The sequence below is a fragment of the Conger conger genome, chromosome 11, assembly GCF_963514075.1.
Source record: "Conger conger chromosome 11, fConCon1.1, whole genome shotgun sequence".
NCBI classification, from domain to species: Eukaryota; Metazoa; Chordata; class Actinopteri; order Anguilliformes; family Congridae; genus Conger; species Conger conger.
The window spans coordinates 26,231,450-26,249,687 of NC_083770.1; the positions used below are offsets into that span (position 1 = coordinate 26,231,450).

Genomic DNA, 18,238 nt, shown 5'->3' on the forward strand with positions numbered 1-18,238 from the left:
GGATTTCAAACCCCCTATCTACTTTCTGTTACCTGTCTGCGCAGCGGGATGCTCTTGGCCAGCTTGTGGACGGCCAGCTGGCTGTTGAAGTCGCTCTTCTTGGAGGAGCTGCGCATCTTGAAGATGATGGCGATGACCACCATGACGCAGATGAGGAAGAATCCCACGCAGTAGATCAGCACCTCCAGGTAGGTCTGACTGGGTACCGGGGAGGGGGGCAAGGCTGGACACAGGGAGGAGCAGGGCAAGGGTGGGAGGAAGTCAAGCAAGAGGGCAAAGCACACACCCTCAGATTTCAGTGTACAGTGCAGCAGTGAGTGAAGCACAGCACATGCACATAGTCAGAACAGATGCAGGCAATAACATGGACCTGAACACAAATCACAAAAAGTACACCTGAATGAAACACACAAACTCACACATGCACGTGTACACACTCACACACAAACACACACACCCCTGATGTATAAAAACCAGTACCCTTGACACGGCTGGCACAGAAAACTGAACAAACTCCTATTGTGGCACCATAATCGCTTCTTTGTGGCATAGGGTTTCACCCACATTCTTTGCCTGTGTGACACACACAGCCATCCCCTGCAGAAGCATGAAACAGGCCTATCCTGTCCAGGAAAATCACCAGCAGCCCTCACATGCAGAGAACACAACAGGGACAAACCCATGTGTCACTCAAAGCCAATGCGGTGCAAAGGAATTTAAAGGACTCTAAATTTGCAGTTTAAATGCTGCCAACGTTAATGGGTGTTGGTAAACATTTTATATAATTTCATTTACAGCAAAGCAATTAATTTAATCAAGACTTCAAATGGTTTAAAAGTCCTGGACCAGGCAGGCTTTTTTAGTAGAGTGACCCCCATTTAAAGCATGAGATACTAAACGTAGGTGGTTGGTATTCAATGCAGTGTGTTTTTGTACAAAATGGTTTTTGTTTGAAAGGGTTCATAAATTGATAAACTTAAAGATTTTGTTTTAAAAAGGTATGTTGGTCAATGTTGGTTTATATTTGTATAGAGCACAATGTATAGAATTTATAGCCTTTTATTTTTTCCTTTTGGCTGGTGGGGGCATAGTTATGAAAATTAAAATGACAGCTGCCCAAGCACACATCTCTCTCACTCACATGCATGCACACCAATCATACCTATGCATGAGGACATCCTACATCCTCTCATCTATATATTTTACTACCTATTCATTCTTCCTAATTTGCATACAAATGTTCATAATCTAACCTAGGGTTTATTTTTGAAAAATTGCTAATGTTTTACATTGTTCAAATTTTATTTGATTGAATCTGTTCCATGAGGTGTCTGTGTATGGTTGATAGAATTGACTTGAAAACATTTCTGGTCCCTGATGGTTTCAGTTATTTCCTGTAGAACCATTATATAGAGATATACACTCAATAACCACTTTATTGGGTAGACCTGTACACCAGCTTGTTAATGCATATTTAATCAGCCAATCATGTGGCAGCTGCTTTTCAGACCAAATGTCAGAGTGGGGAAGAAATGTGATCTAACTGACTTTGACTGTGCAATGATTGTTGGTGCCAGAGCATCTCAAACTGCTTTCACGCACAACAGTCTCTAATGTTTGCAGAGAATGGTGCGAAAAACAAAAAACAGCAGCAGTACTGCTGGCAAAACCGCAAAGGACAGGAAGGTGACAGTAATGCAAATAAGTGGATAGGCTACAGCAGCAGAAGACCAATAAGTATAAAAAATAAGTTAATAAATACTAATACTAATAATAAGTGCTCACAGTGTAAAAACATATATATACCTTGACTTGAAATCAAACAAGCATGAGATGCTTTGATACCCTATCACAAGAACAGCAAAAAATTTAACATCAAAAAACATTAATACTCCAATTGCATATTTGCATTGGTTCCCACAGAAAATAACGGACATCACCATGGACTGGAATGCACCAAATTATAATACTGTTGAAATCTGTTCTGTATTATGAGCAGGATAGTCAGGACTCAGTCACTCTCTAGCAGTCTTACAGTGAACATCTGCCGGAGCACCATAATTAAAACCGCTCACATCTCACTGGGTACAATTAACTTCTACAACCAAATCACTTCCGATATATTTTCATGAAACGTTTTACACATCACTGCATCCGTGATGATGTTTAGATGAAGCATTTTTAGAACCATGATTACTATGTGAACTCCAAAGCAAGACAAGTTTGTTTTTCCCCCCATGCTGTGTCCTGTGCTTTTGATTAGGCCTGTGCGACTTGTCTGCTTTAGTTAGCAGTGGGTGCCACAAGGGTGAGAAATGAAAAGCAATTAGATGAAATCTGCTAAATATGTAATGGAGGACAATGTTTAAAAACAATAATTTGTTTCCAAATTTGCTTTATGGCATGTCACAAATAGATACAAAATGATTTTTAAAAAACTACATATGTTGTTCAGCTGAAATATTTTTGCCATGTTGTGGGAAATGTATTGCTTGGAGGTCAAGCAATTAGAAGTATAGTTCATTCCAAAACAACTCATTTACATTGAACTATGGTGTTGAATATATGCAGCTGCTTAGGCCAACAGCTGAGCCCACATGATGGCACCGCATCTAAAGTCAATCCTAGTCTTACTTTAATGAAACATAATTATACATTTTAAGATGTATTATTTACATGGGTTTTGTTCATTACCTGAAGATGCACCTTAATGATGCAATATAACTGCACAAGAGGAAAATGAAAATATTCATAATATTAAAATATCATTAATATTGCTGTATGGAATCAAAATATTTTCTATGCTTTTGACATTGAAAGTTAGGAACACTGCCGAAATTAACTTTTTAAATGAAAACTAGCCATTATAATATGTGGAAATACTGATACGCAAAACAAATGCATAATGTAATTTGGTTACAGAAGTTAATACTGTACACTTCACATGAGTGTAAAAAGTAGAACATCTGGGTGCCGTCTTCATAAGCTGACTTCAAGAGGACTCCTAATTATCAGGTTCCAGACCGATCACTGGCAGAGGTTGATCAAATATCTCATATACCTGCTTCCCTCCTTTCTTGGAAAGACACCAGCACTGAACCCCACCAACACCATGAACACAAGAGAGCTCTGCTTGTGTTGAGAGGCTGAGGGACAGAGGGGGCTTGATAATTGGAAATAATGCTTATTCCCGACAGGAAATAAAACATCCACAGAGGTGGACCAATTATCACCAGCAACCTTGAAGAGCACACTTATTCCCTTCAGTATTTCCCAGTGGGAAATGACTTCAGCAGGGCGCGTGCCCACAGAGAGGGTGCTCTTCATACCCCTTGCCCAAAGTTATCAGCCTCATGAGATTTGATTTCAACAACATTTATATAATAACAGTGGGAAACAGGACCAGTTTGAATGAAACGACTCTCACTGCAATGCCAAATACTGGAAACAGTGTCACTTTCACAGGACCAAGGCTTTAGAGTTTATTTCAAACTTCTGCGTCTTAAAACGGCATACTGAGATTGCAGGTTGTGACCTTGTCCAAAGCATATGTTTTGCAAACGTGAAAGCAGAACATGGCGACTGCTGCACTTTATACTTCCCAGAAGCCCAATGTTGAGCTTGGATTAACGACTGCAGGAGCCTATGTTCTAAGCACTGAATCCTGCGAAAGTGACCAATGGCCTGGCCAAGCATAGGCATGTTTGACTTGCAGTGGTTTCATTAAACATACAAAGGGAATGAAATAAGGATCTTTTTACACTGATGGACCCACCTGTCCCATCCAACAGAGGTGGATATAGGAAGGGGAACCATGCAGAGGGGAACAGGGGGGAGGTTTGGTTAGGTCCCACAGCTGGCCTGCCTTTACTGCTTGAATATGTGCATTGGACAGTCATGCAGAGCACCAAACTGAAGATAACGGGATTGTGAGATACAGTGGATGTGAACTTTGAGCACCTTCATTGCTGTACTGAAGAGCAAAGAGCTGTGGGTGCATAATAAAGTGAATCCTTGCGTACTATGGGCAAGAATGCCTGCTAAGCGAGCAAATGACATGTTTTGATTACGTGACCACTTAGCGACTGTAATTAAGGCTTTAATTACACATAAAGCAGTCCTCTGAGGTCAGTGAGAGTACATTACTGCTGATGTGGAAAGCTTGTGAAAGACTGCTCGTCTAGAGTGTGTCTGTCTCTGAACACCGTACAGGGGCACATATTTCAGCGGGTAACTGGAAGGCATGACCACGTGGGAATGGGGAGGGGGGGAGGGAGAGACAGGAGAGGTCAAAGGAATAGAAAAGAACCATTTATACCTTTAAAAACGGTCAACCATGCAGAGTGATGAGAGAACCCGATAGAATTGCCCGCCAAGCAGGTATACTCCCCAGCGTCATCAAAAGACACATTCCTCAGTTGGAGGACTTCCATTTCCTTGTCCGTGGTGTTAAGGCCAGCAGTCTAGAAAAGAACAATGGAAGCAGACCCGACAAAAGGCCCAACACAGACAGTATGAGAAAAAAGATGGCGAAAGGAAGGCTTTCACATGGCAGGGACAAAAAGAGTGTACCCCTCTCTCAGTCCCAACACCACCCCATCCCCCTAAAACCCACATCCCCCATTGCGTGGGGGTTGGGGGGGGGGATGCTGACGATATCCCTCCGATACCCTGTTAGTGGAGGAGAAGGAGGGTTAGAGGAGCAGGAGGAGGAGACCGAACAGCTGGACCCTACACTGACCCGTCACCATTGGAGGAGGAGGAGGAGAAGGGGGAGGCACAATCCCCTCGGTCCCATCTCGACATGCTGGAGATGGGCAACATGGAACATGTCCCAGCAGAGCGTACAAAATCACACGCATGCACACTTCACTCAGCAGAAGAGAAGGAGATCACTGATAAAGGCAAGGAGGCGGCCTGATAACTGCTGTGTGGAGAGAGAGAGAGAGTGAAAAGAGAAAGAGAATGAGAAATGAGATTGTGAGAGAGGGGGAGAAACAGGAGTCACGTTCAGAGCGCGTCCGAGCAGAACTGAAGGCCTTGCAAGGTAAAGCAGAGAGAAGAACAGTGTGGGATGGCAGGGGAGGCCCTTTTTAGGAGGGCAGGGAAATGGGGCACAGGCGCAGAAAAAAGAAAAAAAGGACAGCAAAAGCAAAACACTTTCAACCACTCTGCTGGGATTTTCCATGGCGTCATTCTCAGTCAGAAACACCGAGGGAGGGAGGGAGGGAGGAGAAGCAGCTGAGGTGGTTGCAACGACTCTTCCCGAGCCCTGCCTTTCTGGGCTGCCCTTCTGAACCTGGCTGCCTGACTGAATGAAGAACAACCTGACTGACTGACAGCCTGAGTTTGTGGCCTCTCAGACCTGCTACTCTAGGGCAGTTACCTTTGTGTCTGGTGACGGTCAGCCAGGCCGACTGATTGGCCTCTCCTATATAATTGGACACTTTACATATATACTCCCCGCTCTCCTCCTCCGTCACATTGTAGAGGGTCAGCACCTGAGTATCCGAGCTATTGACCCCCGAGTGCTGGAAACAAAAAGACAGGTCAGCATCCTTAAAATCAGGATAGGCCAGGCCAGGCCACCCGACAAGTAAAAAAATGGCTAGATCTGGGCATACTTTGCTGTCGGTTGTCAGCAGGGAAAAGGAAACTGTGCACAACCTTAAGTGGAATGTCATTTTCTGATATGAGGGCTCAGTCTCAAAAAATGTTTTAGAGCTCATTTAGGGTATGCCAAAACAGGAACAATGTAACAGGAAAGGAAAATGATACACAAAATACTCAATACTGAGATTAGTTATGCAGATGGATTACACCATTTTATGGAAACTCAATACATGTCTGCTTCACAAATACATAAATCTTTTAAATAAAGTCTGCAAGGAGGTCATGTCTCACTGCAGGCTATTACCATACAAATACCTATTATAGGCAACTAGAGGCAAAGAACAGTGACATGGAGTGATGAGGGCAGTCTAGCTGTCAACCCAGATCAGAGTGGGCGTGCTTTACCTTGAGGATGCGCACATAGGGCAGGCCATCCGGACCCACGCGGCTGCCGTTCACCTCAATGTGTTTCAGCCACTGGATGTGAGGTTGGGGGTCACTGAACACTTTGCACACAAACTCCACGTCGCTTCCCACTACAGCCGTGCGATTTGCCGGCAGACCAGCCTGGAGGATAGGTCTGTGGGGGGAGCGCTCTGCAGAGTAGCCACAATATGGAGGCACACACACACACACACACACACACACACACACACACACAAATGAAGACGGAGACAAACACATTGACCACAGACGGGGACAAACATTGAGGGACAAACATGGTCAGATCAGGGGCTTTTGGTAGTACACCTTACAGCTGAGATCCCAACATCTGTGCAAGATTAAGCAAAACACTTCAACGTAGGTATGGCCAGAGAGAAAGAGATGAGGTAATTAATGAAGTGAGCAGGATGGAGGAAAACAAGGAAAACAAATGCACAGAACTTTGTGCGGCCTTGTTTGGGCTGAGCTCCCTGGTTTTCGCTCCTCCCAGACTACAATCTCTTAGTCAGGGTAATGGCAGTTTCCTTACAGATATCTGCCGCCTCTGTAATTGCTACTATTTTGACGAACAGACTGGAAAAACATGTGCTTGCAGACAGCATGTCCTGAGCTGTTGCCTGCACTGACTTTCTTCAAGACCCAACATGGGAGAGAAATGTTTAAACGGCCCCAACACTAGCCACTGATCTTTATGGATACTAATGAGGGTGGCAAATGGCACTATGACAAATGTTAGGGTTTCTACTGGTTTAGATACGTGGCTGATTGTTGGGATTGGAGCAGGCTTGTCAAATTAGGCTCCATCTCAAGTGTGATCTCACAGTCGATCAAGGCTTGGGTATGAAGTCACTGATGCATGAGATCCCAGAGGCCTTCAGGCCCTGAGGAAGCGAGGGAGGGGGGTCGCGATTTAATGACTTAATGGTATGCAAGTGAAAGAGAGGGCAGGGTGGAGAGGGCAAAAATCTGGCTTAAATTTTTTAAAAACATTTTTTAAATAAAAATAAAAATAATACACATTACATACACTTGGCCTTCAAGTTGCTGAATGCTTACGTGTCTAGTAAACCACTGTGTTTAGATGCACTTAAATGTCAGCAGAATGCTGAACTTAAACACGTCTCCGCATGCATGTATTCAAAACAATTATCCGATACAGATCAGGTATAACAACATGCAACTGGCACGTCAACTTAATTTATCCATTTAAAAGGATACATTACATTGATTTCTGGGGCTGCAACAATATTGTGAGACATTGAAAGATGATTAAAGTTAAAGACAGAGAAGAGAGACTGACCAACAACATCCAGCTGGTAGGTGTGGTTTATGCTGCCATACTCATTTTCCACCAGGCAGGTGTAGTTGCCCTTGTCTGAGGGTACCACCGACTCCATGATGATGGTCCACATGTGTTCTCGAACCTGGGGGGTAAGAGAGGAAGGGTTCAGCTCTCTACATAATCTTCAGCAGATTCAGTATCTGGAGAAGCGCTCACGTGCCGACGGTGCCTATGTTTCCAACAGACCACAACTCATGGAAATATGCTGGTAACCAAATTACTTATTGCGAAATTCCCCTCACACATTCAAGGAATTGTGGAGCTACATTCTGGAGCCTAGCTGTATGAATAGTGAACAGTGCTGTACTATCAAATCAATCTTCCATTTCATAAATTTTATATAAGCAAATCATTTCTGATGAATAGATAAAACCTATTTAAAATATTTTATACAAATCTAAGAATTCCAGGAATTCACCATCTGTAGACACCACTGTTTAAACAGCTTAACAATAGACTCTCTTGCTAGTTGTTCAGCTTCCATAGCCATTTGCCATTTCAAATCTTAATCTCAAAACAAAATATTTTGAATTTTCCTGCAAATCTTCAGTGGTATCCACCTCATTCCCTATTTATTGTTACAGTGAAACTATACAATCTGTGGGGAGAGCCGCAAAGTTGACATGGTTTCTTCTATTTTTGAGCTCCTGAGCTCTGTCCAGGCTCCATACCATGACCCAGTTCAAAGCCACAAGCAAAATAAAACTACTTTTCCAACATTAAGAAACATCCCGTTCTTTCTACTTTTAACTGTACTATTTAACTTCTGGTAGAACAAGGACACCACTCCTTCTCACCCGTCAGTAATTCATTCCATTTAAAGAGTCTCTGTACCAAACATCTAGCCAACGAAAATGAAGCCAAACTGTGAATCCAGAAGAATGAGCCCAGTAAAAAGGTACAAGCATGAAAATGTGAAAATGTAAAGGTTGCCATGAATAACAAAGAGGGAATACAATTCTTAACACTATTCCTGTGTTCTCTTGCTATGACATGCATATACCCATAGACACATTGATTTAGTTTCACTTAATGGTCCACAGAGTCAATAGCTACATGTCGCTGTTACACTACACATTACTTAAAATGACAGGACCAAGGCAATGAACAGATTTAAAGTGCACACAAACAGGCCTGTGTGAGTGCATTACAATTCTCCTAATTAAACACTGAATTATTATCTGAAAAGATGTCAAAGGGGCGGGCTTGAGCTTTTGCTCTCCAGATGTTCTGTGCTCCAGCAAATGTATGCAGTCCCTCCTGCCGGCTCCATACATTTAGAATATGGGAACAATAGATCCAGGCTCGTAACTGAGCGGAGGAGGGGGGCAAAGGCACCCATTCTGAGATGTCCCCAGCCACCGGTGCAGACCTTTGCACCTTGACTGCAAAAACAGGGTCCAGATGGTAAAGTGTGCTTGCCTGGCTGGGGGAGTTCTGCCAGAGGAGAGGAAACTTCTTAATGTGTCCCAGCTGGGGGGAGGGGAGGCAGGGGGGCCCTGCCGAGGACCAGGTTGGACGGCACCTTGATGGGGAAAGCAGATGCTGGGGGCCTTGGTTCTGGTGGAGACGTCCAGGCATGTCTGTCACTCAACACCAAATGGAGAGGATGGGGGCCACAGTCCCCAAACTGTTCCAAAACTCTGAGACACGACTGGCGGGTCATGAAAGGGGTCGAGGCAGGTCGCAAGATTTTGTGCATGTAAATACATGCCTGATCTCCCAGAGAACAATCATCAACTTGAACACAGCTTTTGGAACGGTTTACAATCTGATTTTTATTTTTAATCCAAATATATAATATTAGATATTCCATATCTAAACTGATGGAATATGATGGAGCTGATGGTCAAACCTTTGCACCAATAATGTGGCCACTTGCAAATGAGTAGCTGCACATTTGTACATGTCCTCCATTTTTCACTATTGCTTGACCACTAGTGTCCCTGTTACTCTACATGGGGATCAGACAAGCCAGGTAAGCATCATTAACTTGACATGAAGTCAGAGCCAGGCAATTCTTAACGCTCTAAAAAGCTCTCCATAATGCAGTGCATCTGCTCTGCTTCATTTCCTTCCATTCTAATGCACGCAGCTTAAGCTTTCCAAGCCCAAAATGGATGCTGACATCTGCCTGCTTGCAGTCTCGTCACACCTGGGCCCACTGTGTGCCGCCCATTAGCGTTAATGCAACTCAGTAGAGATGAAAAGCAAAGCCTCAGACTCAATATTAGTTTTTTTTTTTTTTTTTTTGCTGGAAAAAGCTGGCTAGAGTTGCTAGAATGTTACCATATAAATAACTAAATAAAGTGCTCCACAGCAGGCTCTATATCTAACAATTGTTACCATAATACAATTATTTGCATTTCAGCGATTTACAATTTTGTACTTTCAATATTTTACAGACAATTTCTACAGTGCCCAACCTTTACACACGATTCTGCCTTTGATGTGATGCAAGCTTACTCCAGGGGAAAGCAATCTCTCGCTCCCTGACTGAGCGAGAGGCTACAGAGCTACAATACTCCCTCCCACCACAGGGGGCAGTATGAAGAACACACAAAGTGCTACAATACCACTCCAGCCAAAGCAGGGTTTTGGGTGGTTGAGCATAACCCAGCTCAGGTATTTGATGGACAATATGACAGTATTTTTTGTTGCATTGTCTGACTGTGATGTTAAACTGTATAGGGTTTATGTCAATGGTTATATGTTATTGCTCGGTTTACTATAATGCCAGGGGTGCTTTTATGAACTTACTTAACTAACTGTGCAAGGCTAAATATGCCATTCAGGATTAATCTTAAGCACGCACATGATCCTGAAATAGTGACTGTACCAGTATAGCTTATTCTGCATTATTGCAGATTACCCAAATCTTTATCCCAGCTATGTAGAATGAAATTTCAATGGGTTTTCCAAGAAATATTAACTGAAATTAATAAATGTAACAAACGTAACATCTTCCAGCTTGCCTATTTTTCAAAGACAAGTTAATATAATCAATTGAGGGTTTACAAATGTTTTACATTTCAAGCGGTTTAGAAACGGTTACTGGAAACAATGTGGTCTTTCATTGAAAACAAAAACCTTCAATGTTCAGCAAAGATGAAGTGGAAAGGTAGAACTAAAGCCTGACAGGAAAGTTCCAGGTGGGTTTGATTAATTTGTAGACATTTGGTCTCTCTGTATGTTGCGTTCCAAGTAAAACATGCAACTTTGTGGATTCAAGACCTTAACTGCCCTGACCAACCTATTCTAATGTTGTCATTTATTTTCTTGAAACATTTTTCTCTTGGTATTCGTATTTTCCTGAAAGGCTTCAAGCATTCGAAAAGCATCGTACACATTTCTAACATAACAGAACTGTATTGGAAAATAAGATTTGGCATACTTTTGAGTGATTGCAGACAATGTCTTGAAAGAATACAGAATACAAATTAAATGACTTGCTTGTGGTGACTCATACGTTGACTTAATATGATTAGTCATACAATAATAAATCCAACAGGGGCAAATAAAGGTGAAACTCTGGATAGATCCTATTCAGCAATGGATGGTATGCACTTCTGATGGGATGCACTTTTAGTACCTGAACTAAGGAATGCTTTTGTCAACAACACGGCTAACAAAGAAAGAGCTAAAGTGGATAAAGTGGTCCCAAATGCCTCACACTTGGGAGTCCAACAGGCAAAGAGATGGCCCACTAGGATCTTGCCCAGAATACTGGGCGGCATGCCCAATTGTCAGAGCAGGCCCCCGAGCTGGTTCAGCCCAAAATCAGACACCCCTTCATGGTGCATCCAGCTGTTCTAAATGAGGACAGTTCAGCCAAGTGAATGCAGCCTGTCCCGGATGGTGGGGGCTCGAGTGGCCCCCCTGCAGGCACTTTCATTGTGGCACAATTGTCCCTTTGTGGAATAGGGTTTCACCTCACATTCTTTCCCAGCTCAGGTGTGAAACTAGCCCCCACCACCTACGAGCCAGCAGGCCACAGACGAGTACAACAAAAGAGCAGGGTGGGTGGAGGGGTGGGGCTCTAGTAAAGACAGGTTTACCTTAAAGCCCCCAATGCGCTGGTCCCTCTTGAACTCCTTGCCATTCTTGAACCATTTGAGTGTGGGGGTGGGGTTGCCACTGGCCTGGCAACGGAACTTTACAGTCTTGCTAGCTGGAACAGCATGTAGCTTCTTCTCCATCTTCTCTGGCTGAGCCCACTGTGGGACCATTGCTGAGAAAGCAAACAGAGATGGAGGGAGAGAGGGAAGGAGGGAGAGAGGGAAGGAGGGAAAGGGGGAAGGAGCAAGAGTCATTCCATATTTTGCTACTAACTCCCTTGTGGGTTGCCTTTTAAATTCCTTGCAGATACTTACACTTTTACTTACAGCCACTAGTGCAACATAATTAGTTATGAATTAACCAAATATTTACTGGTTGGTAAATGGTCTTGGAAATACATTTGTAGAAGCTGACAAATGAGTCAAGGACATAGTTTTGACTTCACTCTTATCAGAGGTCGTGTGAAATTATGAAACAACAGCAACGGTGTTTTCTATTATGCACTACAAAAGCAAACATCCCCACATCTGAGAGACTTCCCTGAAGCTATTAATTACAGTTTTAGTATGCTTGATTGAGTCGGTGCTATTGTACATAAAACCAATAAGGAAATGAATTAAACTTCACTGGGTGGTGTTACACTTTACTGGATGTGGAGGGGGGGCTGAGATGCCATCTACATACTTCCAGAGGAACAAGGGGCATACGGCTGGGCAGCAGCTGCCAGTTCTCCATGCCCGGCTGCTTCAGCATGCCCAGTAGGCAAAAACGCAAATCAGAGGGTGGCTGGAATGGGCCGCCATGACCTCAGCTCCTTGGGTTGAGCCTTATCACTGCATTTCTCTTGTAGCACGTCGTTAAAATGGTTAAAAGCACACAGATAGGGATGGGCTAGAGCATTTCACTGAATGCAGATAGATCTTCTTTCGGCCAATCCATATACATCATGTACTCTATCCGTGAGTATGCAATAGTGTGATATACAATAGTAACAGGGTATAGAAATAATGGAAAAAGGAAGGATGAATGATTTGTAGCCCTTTCGGTTTTCATTTGCCCCAGGGGGCAGTGCTGTGGGAGCAATGGGGACACTTACGCAACAATTTCTGGCTGCTGGACAGCTTGGCCTCCTCTGAGGAAGATTCATCGTCATCTTCATCTTCTGAAGACACCAATGTATCAGCTGGAAAACAAGGGAACTGCACACTCAGACTTCAAAACTTAAAACTCAAACTTCAGTCGAACATTCAATTTTGATGCAAAAAATAAAATAATAACTACTGAAAGTGACCACTAATAAGAAAACCCTTGGAAATGGAAGCATCACTGATACAATTTGTGCTCTACCTTGGATAAAGAAAGCAGGGCTATTTCTGGTTTCACAAATCTCAGTAATACAAGATGACTTCATTGTAAACTGAGTCTTACTCACCAACTTCTGTAATTCTATATGTGGGATATAGATTTTCATCCCTTTCCCACCCTTACAGGTACATTCTCTAACTGCTGTGCATTCAAATGCAGTGGCAGGTAGCAGACATTTTCTGGGGTGTCTTTCATACACACCTATATATTCCACTATTATTAGGTGTGCAGTTAAATTTTATATTAATCTATGAATAAATATTTTGTAGTTCTGTATTGCACTTCGAAATGCAAACAAAAATGGAGACCTTGGTAATCATACAGGAAAGACAAAATTATGAGAAGCGTATGCACATATTTTCACATTGTTCTTGCAGTCCAATTTCCAGAGCTCAATAAATTTGGTTCAGATGTTTCACTCTTTTCCACAAAGACGAAAGAATAAACATGAAATGCTGCACTACAATTGAAATCATTGCTGCAATTAGTGTCCATATTGATATATGGCACAGAACACTGCCATCAAAGTGGAAGAAGACCACACCGTTTCACTTGCATTAAGTAATTGACAGACTTAATGAATAAGTAATTGCAAACCACTCTAATCATCACATCAGTAGGCGGGAGAGGGAGTGAGATGATCTTCAGTTACATGGCCGAGGTGTAATGGAAATGTGTGGTCTCACCACCGAAAGTCCAAGCCATGCCATTGAACCACTGTCATTTAGGGATCTCCTTGCAGGCTTTCTGAGGTTTGCAGGTTTAAGCCCAGTTGATGGAGGTGACACAGCTGTGTGCATGATTCTTGACTTTTTGCATTTGCTCCATTAACATGTGGTTGGCACTGCATTCCTTCAAATTTCTCCGTAATTGCCGAACTGCTGATTAACTCACAAGTGATGAAGAGGACCAGAACACAAGGACTTCAGAAAGCCAACATGACAAAATTCCACGACACAATAAAGAGGACAGATAAGTTAAACCATGATGCAGAAATCAAATGAGTTCCAAGTGAGAGGGAAAAAAATCAACTGTGGATGAAAAAGCATTGGGTCTCCACTGGCAAAACGATTAATTAATTCCCAATTATTCAGACCGCTGTTAAACTGTAGCAGTGAGCATACAGCAAACTGAATCTACAGTTTTTTAGGAAATATTAATTTGGAAAGGGGAAAAAAAAACCCACCAGGAACAAAATAAAATTGTGGCCATTTGAATATCAGGTCAATTTTGGGGCAGCCATCTTGCAATCTCTTGCTGTCCATTGAGCGACGATGAAGGGGCAAAGTTTGATTGGGTGTTCCATCTACATACCTGTGATGTTGACAAAGAAATAGGAGCTGTGGTTGCCATAAGGGCCGCTGGCAAAACAAGCGTACAGGCCCGAGTCGGCCGGCTCCACGCCCTCTATCTCCAGCTGTCCATCCTGAAGGTTCTCCGTTTTGCGTAGGTGCACGTGTTCCCCGTCCAGCACTGGGACACCATCCTTGGTCCAGCTAACCACCTTGGTCTCCTTGGGTTCGCAGTGCAGCTCTAACCGATCCCCTGGGTAAAACGTGTACACCTCCGCCGTTTGGGGTGAGACTAAGGGGTGCACACAAAGAAAACAAAAAATATATATATGGCATGCAATGGGCGTGGGTCCGGGTGGTGATCCACAGCTATACACGACTCCAGAGGACAGACAGACAGCACGAAAACCACGAGAAGAAAAACAGCCCCCGACACCAAAGACAGAGACGACCACCAACGGTCAGACAGCACAACGAGCACCAGACAAACAGGAAATAGAAATGCGGCCATCAGACAGGTCTGAGAGAAAGACCACAGAACAACCCTGCTTCCCCACATGAAACTATGCATACAGCTGGGTCTCATTTGTGTCTCTGCATTTTAGCTTTGTGGTGATCAGTAAAGACACCCTTCACAAGCGCTCTCCTGGAATGGACAATTCCAGGTAGGGGTGGGCGATAAGGCCAAAATTTCAAAAAGGACAGGTCAAATTCAAGAAAGAAGTAGTGATACCCAAATTGGGCTCTGAAATAGCCTACGACTAGACCATAAATCTTGTGACAAAATAAATTCACGCTCTGAATGTTCCTTTATCTCTTCACAGCTTTCCAAGGACAGATGTGTAATGTGGCCTTAGAAAAATATTTGCAGCTCTGTATCTTGTAACACAGATCAACAACTTAAAATACTCTTAATGCAGGATATACCCCCTATGATATGTGTGCAATGTTCATTTATCTGTGTGCCCTTTGGGATGCTTTCTTTTCAAGTGATTAGAAAGGTGTGTTATATTGTCATCACATGTACAACGCTTATCAGACTTTCTGAATGACCACTTGGAGCACTGTCGGAAACCCAAAGCAGTTCCATATTACTGAAAAGTTTTTCTGGAATTAAATCTTCGTCCACAGCAGCCATGCTGCACCGCAGTATGTTTTCAAGTCGGAGGGGACAGGAGAAGAATGGCAAGTAAATCCGATGTAGTATTCAGTATGAACTTGTAGGTGAGTATGTAGGTGAGGTTATTTGTTAGGGATGGGGTGGGACAGGCTAGTGTGCTTTTAGGTTGGTCTGGGCAATGGCAGAAGTCTGTAACAGTAGCACTGTTGCACAACACTTCCCATCTTTAAATAAACGCAGATCAGAGAAATTGTAATTGTTCACGATCTAAAATCATCATATCGCACCCTCATAATTCCAGTAATAACCGGACTGGTCAGTGTGATGAAGACTGATAAAACTCTTCAGACAAGGACTATATCACATTTGAGGTTTCCCTGCAGATGAGCATTAATGGTGGTGGGGTCACGTAATGATTCCATTTATGCTTCCAAGGTACCATTATCCTTGTCCCGATTAGCGTATTGAATCAAAGACCTTGTTCACGTTGAACGGGTCAAGCTGGAGCCTCTCCAATCCCTCCCTCCCCTTCCTTTTAAATCAAATCCCAACCTGAATTAGGCGAGGGCCAATCGGCAGGCTAGCATGGAGCAATTGTAGAAGGAAGGGGGGCAAAATTAGATTAGCAGAATTGTGTGGTGTGGGGAGGGGGTTAGGACTAGACACCTGAGCCCCCGTTCTCCTCCGTCAAATGTCTTGAAGTGGTTGGTGGCGGGAAGGGGTAACACGATTACACTGACACGCTGTCCATCACAATGCTACTGCCTGTCTGGTCTGCAGACCGCAAATCTCTCCCTGTTTCTCCCGTGGGGTTTTCTCTTGCCCAGGGGACCAATCTTCGCAGGAACCTTTGGAACTAGGGGTTTTCTCTCTGGCTAATTTAGAGGAAAGGTGGTGTGATTCCCCCAATATGCTCATAGACAGAGGAGGAAGAAAACATGGGGAAACCTGCATAAACAACCTCCTGACTCCATTAGAACTGAAGATTTCCCTCAAAGAGGGAATTAATACATTCATGTGCATATTTATCCGTCCATTCTACTTTCAAAACATATTTTCTAAGAGTGGGTTGTACCTGATTGAGAGAAAATGTTTAACAGACACAATGCATCTGGAGCATGGATTGCCAACATAAGACATTAATGCATAAATAAATGCATTGATTAATCTTATGCCTTTCTGCTTGAGCTGGTACAGAAAACACTACTGAGGCTCCTTTTTACTTTTTTCAAAAAGAAAGGAGGAAATGCACTGCTCCATATAAAAGGCACATGATCCTTCAAAAGCACATTAATAACTTCCTTACGACAATCTTGAAAGCAATTCAAGACATACTGCAGTGAACTTCAAAAACTTTCACTGAATTCCAGCCAACAGCCTAAGTCACCTTGCTACCAGCAGCCTAGGAGAAAAGTTTCAGCTAATGTTAATCTGCATTCAACAGCTTGGAAGAGAGGCAAAGTTTAAGAAATCATAGAATTTGTACTCTGGCCCATTTCCCACTTCCCACTTCCCCACCCCCCTCATCCAGAGAAACACCTCACATCCTGGTCAAAAGGACTGTATGAAAGAATTTGGATATACAAGTGAAAATGGCCTTGGGGATTACTAGGAGAGTCCACTTCTGGTATTCTTTTTAGTCAGTTGGGAGGAGGGGGTTGGGTGTTTGGGGATATCCTGGGTTTTAAAGCAAAGGTGGCGAAAAGTCAGAAGGCCAAGGAAATGGGTTTAGGGGGTCACTGCAGAATGCCCTCTGGCCCCCCTCTGCTCGCCTCACGCCAGGGAACCAGGGAAGAGCTGGCTCCGTAGGGGCCCAGCACAGCCGTGACTAACACACAACAGCTCTCTCTCTCGGGATAGGCTTTCAAAAGAACAATGGAGCAGGACTGCACAATGCTACTCCACGTCAACGATCATCTTTAACCCCTTCTCATATCACAACTCAACGGGCTTGGGGGGAAAGCCTTTGCAGGGTGAGCTCATAAGACTTAAACATGGAAGCATACTGGTGGGCTAAATGGTGTGCTAAAGAGCAGTGTGTCCCAAATTTGGGAATGACTTTTCAAAACAAGATGTGTTTTTTTATAAATAGGGCTTCTAGGCATATTAATAAAACAGGCAATGCATTCCAGAAGAGAATACTTTCTAAGGCAACTTCACATTTTTCATTTGGCCAGCTGTTTTTAATCATCTGAAGCAACGGTTACATTTTAAACTCGAAGGCAATGGTTATCCAACTTCATATTTTGGCCTCAATCATTTACCTAAAAAAACAATCAAAATGTAAAGAAATATGACAATACAGAAGATAAACTATGAATTACCTGGCTCGCACATGCATGCATCTACACGATTCCCAAATCAGAGAGATGTTATGCTTCTCAACCATTTTCTTTACGGAAATCAAAACGAAAACAAAACAATTGGAAAAAAAGTTGGGGGGGGGGGAATTAAAGGTTATAAAAGAGCCAAGTGAAAGGAAGCAATAACAAAGACGTTCTATGTGGAGGGAAAAAAGGCAGTTTAAAAATTAACTGACATCCCAATGCTCATTGCTAGCATGGTGACTTCCTAATGGTCATTATCACAAACAAACAAAAGGCTCTGCAGCAGAGCAGAAGCTGCTCTTAAAGGGGGTCTCAGTGGCAGCCCGGATTAGGGTAAATCGCCTCCCCCTCGGTGCTCAGTGCAACTATCCCAGCAAAGGTTTGCAAACAATAAACCGTGGACAGGGTGGGAGTGAGAGCGAGAGGGGGAGAGAAAGGCCTGTAGCAGCAGGTTCCTGCGCCGGTTGCCATGACGACTACTGTCGGGCCCTAGTAAAGGTATTTCCTGGATCACATATGCCTGACAGGCCCCTTAATCCCAGTAGGAAAAGGGGCCAGGGGGGTAGGATCAACTTTCTCCTCAAAACCAAAGAGAAGAAATGGTAAAAGGAGGCAGGAAGGTTTATGGCCGGTCTTTGGCCATTTCACTGTAGATATGTTCTTAAAGAGACTTCCA

The 18,238-nt window shown here is 43.4% G+C and overlaps 1 protein-coding gene across 6 annotated transcripts in view; it reads right to left on the reverse strand.

Moving 5' to 3' along the window:
- fgfr1a (fibroblast growth factor receptor 1a) overlaps positions 1–18,238 on the reverse strand; it is a 43,838-nt gene that overhangs the window by 7,655 nt on the left and 17,945 nt on the right. For 2 of the 6 annotated variants that reach the window (XM_061261881.1, XM_061261879.1), the window contains 7 exons: positions 14,138–14,407; positions 12,555–12,641; positions 11,458–11,630; positions 7,358–7,481; positions 6,019–6,209; positions 4,319–4,463; positions 26–223 (listed from right to left, as the gene is read on the reverse strand). In XM_061261881.1, the coding sequence (XP_061117865.1) occupies positions 26–223; positions 4,319–4,463; positions 6,019–6,209; positions 7,358–7,481; positions 11,458–11,630; positions 12,555–12,641; positions 14,138–14,407 (1,188 nt within the window). Of the gene's footprint in view, positions 1–25; positions 224–4,318; positions 4,464–5,386; positions 5,532–6,018; positions 6,210–7,357; positions 7,482–11,457; positions 11,631–12,554; positions 12,642–14,137; positions 14,408–18,238 lie in introns of all 6 variants that reach the window. The other 4 variants (XM_061261883.1, XM_061261880.1, XM_061261882.1 and 1 more) reach the window with 4 other exon arrangements.